Source organism: Convolutriloba macropyga, chromosome 1, assembly GCF_964194025.1.
Source record: "Convolutriloba macropyga chromosome 1, txConMacr16.3, whole genome shotgun sequence".
NCBI classification, from domain to species: Eukaryota; Metazoa; Xenacoelomorpha; order Acoela; family Convolutidae; genus Convolutriloba; species Convolutriloba macropyga.
The window spans coordinates 1,012,792-1,024,159 of NC_134468.1; the positions used below are offsets into that span (position 1 = coordinate 1,012,792).

The 11,368-nt window shown below is 32.7% G+C and overlaps 2 protein-coding genes across 3 annotated transcripts in view; one reads left to right on the top strand and one right to left on the bottom strand.

The window, feature by feature from the left end:
- Window positions 1-7,743, top strand: part of LOC142356414 (uncharacterized) — a 47,731-nt gene extending 39,988 nt beyond the window's left edge. Inside the window, exon 5 of the mRNA XM_075408363.1 lies at window positions 7,233-7,743. Coding sequence (XP_075264478.1) covers window positions 7,233-7,689 — 457 coding nt within the window. The 3' untranslated portion in view covers window positions 7,690-7,743. The remainder of the gene's footprint in view (window positions 1-7,232) is intronic.
- A 1,628-nt stretch (window positions 7,744-9,371) lies between these two features.
- The window catches only part of LOC142356291 (ABC transporter C family member 8-like), a 38,811-nt gene continuing 36,814 nt past the window's right edge, over window positions 9,372-11,368 (bottom strand). For both annotated transcript variants that reach the window (XM_075408259.1, XM_075408274.1), the window contains exon 14: window positions 9,372-10,035. In XM_075408259.1, coding sequence (XP_075264374.1) covers window positions 9,532-10,035 — 504 coding nt within the window. In that variant the 3' untranslated portion in view covers window positions 9,372-9,531. The remainder of the gene's footprint in view (window positions 10,036-11,368) is intronic.

An 11,368-nucleotide genomic window follows, 5' to 3' on the forward strand; every position in this document is an offset into this window, starting at 1 on the left:
AACTTTCAAAAATCAAGAGTTGGTCTTTTTGTTACGGTGTTCCTAACATTGTGTCCATATTCTTCACATTCTCGTTTGTATCATTCTAGTTTTGTCCTGGCACCTACTTTTATATTCGTTATATTGATTTTTTCAGTTGTTAAAAAATTGAATGAAATCAGCTTTTTCTTAGATCTTGGTTTCTTCGGTTTGCAATTGATTTAATTCAAAATAAGGCAGTACTGGGAGTTTGCTAGAAAGTCTTTTCCAACATTTCTACTTTTTACTATTCATTGCAATTTTCTTCCGGGCTTGGTTTTGTTTTAGACGATTTTTTGTCTTTGAATATTATTCTGTTGCTTTTGTTTTTATATGATTTATTTAATTTTTGAATTAGTATGAAATCATGTTGTCTAGCATATATACAACAAGGAAGACTCATGTATTATTTTTGCCGTGATTAGAAATCTAATTGTAGTGGTTCTCTGATTCTTAAGATTGAGCACTCTTTTTTGAATAATTTTGACTTTCCTGTCTTTCTTGAAAAGTTTTTATCTGCCGTTTGCTTTCGCGATCTTTTTGAGATTAGAATCATTAATTATCTGAGGGCATTTGATGGCCCTGTCAGTTTTGTCAGGCTATCAGTTTTTTTACCATTCTAAACATTTCAGACTTTTATAACGTTACCAAACGTTTTCAATAATAAAGTTTGGCTGCATTTTCTTTCTCTTGGTGACAGTGGTTTAAATTTCACCGATGTTTAGATCAGACCCGGGGAGGTAATGAGTTAATGGTGTAATACAAAAGGTAATGGCTTCAACTTTTTGTGAAGTTTTGGTGCTTCGAGTCGCTTCCGGAATTCTTCCGGCTATGTTTTTTGTTTCGTCGTCTGACGCTCTTTTTTCGTTTTACATTTGTTCACACAGCAAAGCTGAAAAAGTCAAATTTTATGAATGACTTCTTCCTCTCACTAACGGCATTTGCGCGCGTGACGTCATTTCTCACTCGCTTTAGCGAAAGTTTTTAGGTTATTTGCGTGATTAGATTTTGATCATACGTGACTTACCTCACTCAATAAAATGACTTATGCACTTTAAAACTTAAGTTTAATTTGATTTTGTTTAAGGTCAAAGGAACTCCTATGTGCAGTAAAGGTCCCTAATAAGAGGCTTCTGTGGAATGAATTTTAACAAGCTTTATTAATTTATCGCTAAATGTTTTTTAGCCTAGTTTTTGATCGGCGTCGATTTTTTTTCAATTTAGATCTGTATCTGTTTCTATCTCTATTATATGGCATGCAGGTCTATTCTTTCGCAGCTATTCCGGCAATCTGCCGGCTATGTTTTAATATACTTTTAGGTGTTTTCAGTTTTAACAGGTATTTTGCCTGTAAGTTTTGTCCACTTGTCGGGCAGCAATGAGGTGATTATCCTGAAATGATAAAAACCGAATTTCTTTTCTTTACTGCGTGAATTGTAAAATTCGCATATTAAGTTTTGTCTTTTGAAGACTTTGGTCTAATATTTCCCCTACTCCCCAAATTTAATGGGGAGTGAAGAACTATTCGAGCCTGGCTTTTCAAGGTCAATTTTGGCCCATCGATCTTTTCCGGAGAGGTAAAAGGATACAGTTAGAAAGCTGTTCAAAACAATCGATCTTTGAAGTTAGTCTCCATTTTTCTTTTTCTCGAGAAAAAAATGATGCCTAAGTTTTTTATTAAATGTTTCACTCCTACCATATCAGCTGTCGCAAATTTCTGCATTTATTGCCAGTCTTTTTGATTCATTTTCAATAAAATCTCCCAAGGAATTTTAAGTTGTTCAAAAATTTATCTTATTTAGAAGCAAACTTCTGTCGAGCAACTTAATAATCACTGATTAGAATCTACTTAATGGAATCTATGGTTAACCTTATACTCTATGGGTTTGCGATTTCTGATTTTTGCAACCACTGATTTTTGCTTTTCTGATTTTAATTTGCGCCCAAGCATCACAAATAACATTAACAGGTTCCATGTAAACAAAAATTAAAGGAAAAATTCGGATAATCTCAAATTAGTTTTATGCAATATATTAACCGAACGTTTCTAAAAGCGATGCTGCTAGTTATCATCTTCCCAATGACTGGAGGTATCATCTAGGTTATCAAATTAGGGAACGTCTGTTTTAAGTGTATAAAGTTTTAATTACAGAATATTTTTCTTCTTATCAGAGACTGCCTTGGAGTTTTTTTTGCATTCAATCGGCTGAGCATCTTTTTAGTGATAGCTGTAATATTGATAGCTGTAATATTGCTGTAAATATTGATAGCTGTAATATTGAAAGCTGTAATATTAATAGCTGTAATATTGATAGCTGTATTATTGGCAGCTGTAATATTAATAGGTGTATAATTGATAGCTGTTATATTAATAGCTGTAATATTGATAGCTGCATTGTGATAGCTGTAATATTGATAGCTGTGATATTGATAGCTGTGATATTGATAGCTGTAATATTGATAGCTTTAGTATTGATAGCTGTAATATTGATAGCTGTAATATTGATAGCTTTAATATTGATATCTGTAATATTAATAGCTGTAATATTGTTAGCTGTATCATTGACAGCTGTAACATTAATAGCTTTTTTATTGACACCTGTAATTTTGATAGCTGTAATTTTGATAGCTGTAATTTTGATAGCTGTATTATTGCTGTAATTATTGATGGCTGTAATATTGAAGGCTTGATTATTAATAGCTGTAATATTGATAGCTGTATTATTGGCAGCTGTAATAATAATAGGTGTATAATTGATAGCTGTAAATTTATTAGCTGCAATATTGATAGCTGCATTTTGATAGCTGTAATTTTGATAGCTGTAATTTTGATAGCTGTATTTTTGATAGCTGTAATATTGATAGCTGTAATATTGATTGCTGTACTATTGATTGCTGTAATATTGATAGCTGTTATATTGATAGCTGCTATATTGATAGCTGTTATATTGATAGCTGTAATATTGATAGCTGTAATATTGATGGCTGTAATATTAATAGCTTTAAAAGTGATAACTGTTTTATTGACAGCTGTAATATTAATAGCTGTATAATCGACAGCTGTAATATTGATAGCTGTAATATTGATAGCTGTAGTATTGATAGCTGTAATATTGATAGCTGTATTTTTGATAGCTATAATAGTAATGGCTGTAATATTGATAACTGTGTTATTGATTGCTGTAATATTGATGGCTGTATTAATGATAGCTGTAATATTGATAGCTGTAATATTGATAGAAGTAATATTGATATCTGTAATATTGATTGCTGTAATATTAATTGCTGTATAATTGACAGTTGTAATTTTTATAGCTTTAGTATTGATAGCTGTAATATTGATAGCTGTAATATTGATAGCTATATTTTTGATAGCTGTATTATTGTAATTATTGATGGCTGTAATATTGAAGGCTTGATTATTAATAGCTGTAATATTGATAGCTGTATTATTGGCAGCTGTAATATTAATAGATGTATAATTGATAGCTGTAAATTTATTAGCTGCAATATTGATAGCTGCATTTTTATAGCTGTAAATTTTTTTTAGCTGTGATATTGATAGCTGTAATATTGATAGCTTTAGTATTGATAGCTGTAATGTTGATAGCTGTAATATTGATTGCTATAATTTTGATAGATGTATTATTGCTGTAATTATTGATGGCTGTAATATTGAAGGCTTGAATATTAATAGCTGTAATATTGATAGCCGTATTATTGGCAGCTGTAATATTAATAGGTGTATAATTGATAGCTGTAAAATTAATAGCTGTAATATTGATAGCTGCATTTTGATAGCTGTTTTTTTTAGCTGTGATATAGATAGCTGTAATATTGATAGCTTTAGTTTTGATAGCTGTAATATTGATAGCTGTAATACTGACAGCTGTAATATTAATAGCTGTTTTATTGACAGCTGTAATTTTGATAGCTGTAATATTGATAGCTTTAAGTTTGATAGCTGAATTTTTGTTGTAATATTGAAAGCTGGAATACTGACAGCTGTAATATTGATAGCTGTTATTGATAGCTATAGTTTTGATAGCTTTAAATTTGATAGCTGAAATTTTGTTTGTTGTAATTTTGATAGCTGTAATATTGATAGCTGTAATTTTGATAGCAGTAATATTTATATCTGTAATATTTATTGCTGTAATATTGATGCTTGTAATATTGATAGCTGGAATACTGAAAGCTGTAATATTTAAAGCTTTATTGTTGATAGCTGTAATATTGATAGCTGGAATACTGACAGCTGTAATATTGATAGCTGTTATATTGATAGCTGTAATATTGGTAGCTGTAATATTGATAGATGTAATATTGACAGCTGTAATATTGTTGGCTGTAATATTAATAGCTGTAATATTAATAGCTGTAATTTTGATAGCTGTATTATTGATAGATGTGTCATTGATAGCTGGAATACTGACAGCTGTAATATTGATAGCTGTTATATTGATAGCTATAGTTTTGATAGCTTTAATTTTGATAACTGTAATATTGATAGCTCTAATATTAATAGCCGTATTAATGATAGCTGTATTATTGGCAGCTGTAATAATAATTGCTGTATTATTGACAGTTGTAATTTTGATAGCTGTAATTTTGATAGCTGTAATATTGATAGCTGTAATTTTTATAGCTGGAATACTGAAAGCTTAAATGTTGATAGCTGTAGTATTGATAGCTGGAATACTGTCAGCTGTAATATTGATAGCTGTTATATTGATAGGTGTTATATTGATAGCTGTAATTTTGGTAGCTGTAATATTGATAGCTGTAATATTGATAGCTGTAATATTGATAGCTGTAATTTTGATAGCTGTATTATTGATAGCTGTGACATTGATAGCTGTAATATTGAAAGCTGGAATACTGACAGCTGTAATATTGGTAGCTCTTATATTGATAGCTATAGTATTGATAGCTTTAAATTTGATAGCTGAAATTTTGTTTGTTGTAATATTGATAGCTGGAATACTGACAGCTGTAGTATTGATAGCTGTAATATTGATTGCTGTAGTATTGATAGCTGGATTACTGACAGCTGTAATATTGATAGCTGTTATATTGATAGCTATAGTATTGATAGCTTTAAATTTGATAGCTGAAATTTTGTTTGTTGTAATATTGATAGCTGGAATACTGACAGCTGTAGTATTGATAGCTGTAATATTGATTGCTGTAATATTGATAGCTGGAATACTGAAAGCTGTAATTTTGACAGCTTTAATGTTGATAGCTGTAATTTTGATAGCTGTATTATTGATAGCTTTGACATTGATAGCTGTAATATTGAAAGCTGGAATACTGACAGCTGTAATATTGATAGCTGTTATATTGAGAGCTATAGTATTGATAGCTTTAAATTTGATAGCTGAAATTTTTTTTGTTGTAATATTGATAGCTGGAATACTGACAGCTGTAGTATTGATAGCTGTAATATTGATTGCTGTAATATTGATAGCTGTAATATTGATAGCTGTAATATTGATGGCTGTAATATTGATAGCTGTAATTTTGATAGCTGTATTATTGATAGCTGTGACATTGATAGCTGTAATATTGAAAGCTGGAATACTGACAGCTGTAATATTGATAGCGGTTATATTGATAGCTATAGTATTGATAGCTTTAAGTTTGATAGCTGAATTTTTGTTGTAATATTGAAAGCTGGAATACTGACAGCTGTAATATTGATAGCTGTTATTGATAGCTATAGTTTTGATAGCTTTAAATTTGATAGCTGAAATTTTGTTTGTTGTAATATTGATAGCTGGAATACTGACAGCTGTAGTATTGATAGCTGTAATATTGATTGCTGTAATATTGATAGCTGGAATACTGAAAGCTGTATTTTTGACTGCTTTAATGTTGATAGCTGTAATATTGATAGCTGGAATTCTGTCAGCTGTAATATTGATAGCTGTTATATTGATATGTGTTATATTGATAGCTGTAATTTTGGTAGCTGTAATATTGATAGCTGTAATATTGATAGCTGTAATATTGATGGCTGTAATATTGATGGCTGTAATATTAATAGCTGTAATATTGATAGCTGTAATTTTGATAGCTGTATTATTGATAGCTGTGGCATTGATAGCTGTAATATTGAAAGCTGGAATACTGACAGCTGTAATATTGATAGCTGTTATATTGATAGCTATAGTTTTGATAGCTTTAATTTTGATAACTGTAATATTGATAGCTCTAATATTAATAGCCGTATTAATGATAGCTGTATTATTGGCAGCTGTAATATTAATTGCTGTATAATTGAAAGTGTTAATTTTGATAGCTGTAATTTAGATAGCTGTAATATTGATATCTGTAATTTTGATAGCTGTAATATTGATAGCTGAAATATTGTTTGTTGTAATATTGATAGCTGGAATACTGACAGCTGTAGTATTGATAGCTGTAATATTGATAGCTGTAGTATTGATAGCTGTAATTTTGATAGCTGTAATTTTGATAGCTGTAATTTTTATGGCTGTAATATTGATAGCTGGAATACTGACAGCTGTAATAGTGATAGCTGTATTATTGATAGCTGTAGTATTGATAGCTGTAATATTGATAGCTGTAATATTAATAGCTGTAATATTGATAGCTGTTTTATTGACAGCTGTAATTTTAATAGCTGTAATATTGATAGCTGTAATTTTGACGGCTGTAATATTGATAGCTGGAATACTGACAGCTGTAATATCGACAGCTAAAATATTGACAGCTGTAATATTGATAGCTGTAATATTGATAGCTGTAATTTTGATAGCTATGATGTTGTTAGCTGTAATATCGATATCTGGATTATTGATAGGTGTAATATTGATAGCTGTAATATTGATTGCTGTAATATTGATAGCTGGATTAATGACAGCTGTAAAATTGATAGCTGTAGTATTGATAGCTGTAATATTGATAGCTGTAATATAGACAAAACTTTGCTGAATTTACGTTTGCTTTACATACCTGAAAATAGTGAGTTCTGAATAAAATTGCGCAAACTTAACGCTATACTTGATTATAGTTTTATCAAGAGTTAGATTATAGTTAGTTTAAGATTTTAAAAAATAAAAATAACTAATTTTTCGATTCTTGTTCTTATTGATAATCTATTAAGACTTTATAGCCTTTTCATTATGAGGAAAAAACTAATTGAAGACCTTTTTCAAGAGAAAAGTATGCGAATGTTGTTTCAGTGAAATTATTGAAAAAATGCAAAATGAGAGCGCGGAGGGAGCTAATGCGGAGAACGCGAGCGCCTCTACTGAACAGAAAGTGAGTGATCAGAAAGCGGTTAAACTCAAGGCAATGTCCTCGAATGTCGCAGCTCCTCGGCACTTCAAAAGTGTGATTAAAGATGAGCCCTACTCACCAATGCGTGGACAAATACCCGAAGAGACCCAGGAGTTGCAAATTGAAAAGGAAGATTCTGCTGATAGTGCCGATGACAGTTATGCAAATAACGAACTGTTTGCTGATTTGAAGCAGAGACCAGTACGTTCAGCGAATCACAAACAAAAGCCTCGAGTTATAATGTCTAGCAAAATTTCAGCCAATGATTTCTATGAAGGAGCAATATCATTGCAGAGCTCAGCATCAACTGAACTGCCGTACATTAAAACGCAAACTAAAACTACAAATGAGAAAAAGTGATACATTTTGACTTTGTTTTTTTGCTTCAAGAATTGAATTTTGGTTTGTTTCTTTTTCGCGTCCAAATTATCTGAGGTTTTCAATGTCTTTAATTATTAAGCTCACACGGAGGTAGAAGTTTAATCACAATAGACAATTTTTAATACTAAGAATTTGAAAATGGTTAAACTAACTGTATTTCAAATTGACTGCCCAGCTAGATAGGGAAGGAGCTAGGCAAGATTTCACAACGCCAGGGAACAGTTCCCACATTACATAAACAAGGTTCATTTTATGTATCATTGATTTAAAAAAAATGAGCGTTAGTCGCAAAACTCAGTGAGAAGTTGAGGAAATGGCGGTTAATTGCTAAAATCTATTCGACTGTATTTTGTGACCAGTGCATGAGTATATGGCAATGAACATTTCGTGATTTCAATTAACAATTTGGCAAATTGTTATATAGTACTAAGACTTGAGAGACAACTGCAAGCTACTTTTTAAGTACCGACAGATTACGAAAATTTTTTAGATAAGATCTCAAGAATGAAGATCAAAATGTAGAAAATGGCAAAATTCAATGTTTTGTTGAATCCAACATCGAATTTGTTCTTGTGACGCTTTTAACTTTTTGTCCTCAAGATAAACGATTTTTCATGTGACGCTTTTAACTTTTTGTCCTCAAGATAAACAGGTAAAACTCAGAGGTCACTGAGCAACTTGCTTAGAGCCTTACTAGCCTCTAAATATGCGATTCACTGAAACTGCTGAGGTGACTTAATTGGTTTGAAGGTCTGTCCTTAGACTTTGAACCCTCCACCCCCACCGGCAGTTACTCCTCTTCCCCATCCACCCATCCTCACCACTCCACCATCCACCCTCCTCCCTTGGCAATTTGGCGCCCCGCGTCCAACCCCCTGGGCTTGCCCCCACCCCTGAGACCACGACTCCGCTCCCCAGCCCAGCTTTGAGCACCCCAATGGTAGCATCCTTGAGCCCCAGCTGGCTACTACTACCTGCCCTCGCCCGCCGGTCGTTTGAGACCAATTAGCCCGTTAGTTGGCTATGTTTGACGCAGTTATGCTCATCTAAGTTCAATGGGCGAAGGGTTTTGAGTCCGAAGCAAGAAACAGAAACCTGTTGTCAAACCTAAGAGGAAATACTTTTGCAACTTTTTTAGCTTTAAATTGCGCAGAACTTAATGTGTTAATCGATGATGCGTTCATCGGATAAGAAATAGTTTATGCCAAACGGCTTCACAGAGCTGCTCGCCCTGAATAGAACGTGGAAATCTGCGTATAGAGAGAAGTCTGAAATAGATTTCAGTAGGTCTGACATAAATAGTGACGGCAAAAAATACTTTTGTTGCCCAAATGATTCAATAGGTTGCAGTCGAGGTGAATGAGAGTCAACATCACGTCGTGTGGAAATAGTTGACGCTTTCTAAACTTTTTAAAAATCAGAATAGTTAATGTATTTTCAGCGGTTAATTCAGCATTAGGAGCTCGCTAGTCTCAATATTTGTTTTCATTCGCAAAATATGTCGATGAGTCAAAACTGACGAAATGGAAACACGCCGGCGTAGAGTTCCGGCACTAAATTCTGTGGGCTGTAACAACCATTTGACCGTAATGACTTCGATAGAGTTGGACAGAATTTATGTTACTTCATCACTGAAGTTCAGAACGCAATAAAGGAAAAGATTTATTGTAAAAGAGTATTTTTTGAAATTTTAATAAAAATTTTATAAAGTATTAACTTGCATCTTAAATAAGTTTTTTTTGAGAAAAAGTTTGTTCGTAATATCAATGCACTACAATGCTGATATGACTACTGATAGAAATGAATTGTGTTATTTTCAAATTATTCATTGGAGCTAGCTCTCCAAAGCTCGTAAAATAGGTTGTTTCCTTCCTCCAGCAATTTTCTTGGATTTCCGACCAGAGAATGCCCGTATTGCATTACTATCACTTGGTCGTAATCCAGAATAGTGTTAATTCGATGTGCAATTTTTATCACCGTGCAATCTCTTAAGTGTACGTCTAACACTCTTTCAACCCGTTTCTCTGTTTCTGGGTCAAGCTGGGACGTGCATTCGTCTAAAATTACTATTTTCGTTTTGTTTAGAAGCCCTCTTGCGAGACCTACGAGTTGTTTAGCGCCCTCGTTTCGGAATTTTTCGCATTCAAACTGCCACAGATCTTCGCCTTCTTTGTCTTTGAGTTCTGGCCATTCGAGCACCCCGAGATCTTCGAGCACCTCCAGCATTCGTTCACGCGAGTGAGCTTGTAGAGGATCTAAGTTGTACTCGAGGCTGTCTTTGAATAGAAGCAGATTTTGGGGGATTATAGTAATGGCTTTGCGGAGCTGAAATTTAGAACCACAATTAAGAAGGAAATATGTCAACTCAAAGTGCTGTTTCAAAATACAATGATGAGATGTATCTATAAAGACCAAAAATTACAAGTTCGTAGAGCTTTTTTATAACTCTGAGTTCTGAGGCTGTTTTTCACAATCAACGGTATAGCTTTGCTCCTCTTTCGCTTGTTTCAATAATTTGTTAGACAAAATTTTCATCGGCTACATAGCACACTTAACAGGTTGCCTATCTCTTATTGATTGAAACTTTTTGAAGCTATTTGACTTGCAAACATACAGCATCAAATTTGTACTTCAAGCAACACTAAAATTTACGGGAGAGACAACCATCACCAACTGAACACAAAGTACCCGTATTTGCATTTATTTATTAATAGCCGCGAAGCGATAGCGGCTATTATTGGGGACATCGTGGTTTTTACAATTCAAAGAATTTTACAATTCAAAGAATTTGAATTGTATTGGGGAGCTGTCTTTTTTACGACTCGAAGAGGAGTATTGAAGTCCTTTTTTAAACAATTTTATTGGAGTGATTTTTGAAGCGGGAAATGAAACGCGTGAAAAAATTTGGAGTGATTTTGGTTGTTTGTTTTGGTAAAGTTTTGTTGGTATAAATCATTTTTTCTTAGGAAAAATGACAAAAAAAACTGAGAAATTTCAAGCGATTTCTCTTATTTTTTATTGCAGTTTTTTTAATCTTAGACAAATTGATCACCATGTTGTGACTTGTCCATTGTTTTGCGAGCTTGTCATTGCTCTAATGGCAAAGGAACTTACTCGGTTTTAAGTTTCCTTGTACTATTAAAAAAAAACTCATTAAGTTTTTATAGTTTTTTTTGTTCAATTTGTTTTTGAATGCCGTTTCTATTCTTCCTTAATTTCTTTAAGGCATTTGTGGAAGTTTGGGGTTCACAATAGTTCTTCTAGTTGTTTAGTCATAAGTATGGGCAATTTTCTCCTTCGAGTCGTTTCCAAAATTCTTCAGGCTATGTTTTTTTTTAAGATATGTTCACACATTGTCATGATTTTTGAAGTCAAATTCGAGTAGTAATTTTGCGGCGTGAAATTTTTTCGCTCTAATTTTAAAGTAGAGTGAGAAAACGGTTTTTGAACAAAAATTCGCTTTCTCGCTAGTGGTTTTTTGTTCACATGCGGCAATTTCACTTTTAGTTTTTACTGTTTTTTTTCGATTTTTTGGATCAGATTTTTTCAAAATGGTTTTCCCAATTCACTCATAGTCCGTTCTAGGTCCAGTTTTTTGTTTAGTCAAAGAAAATCCGAAATACGTCAGGACTTGTCCTGCTATGATTTTACAATTCAA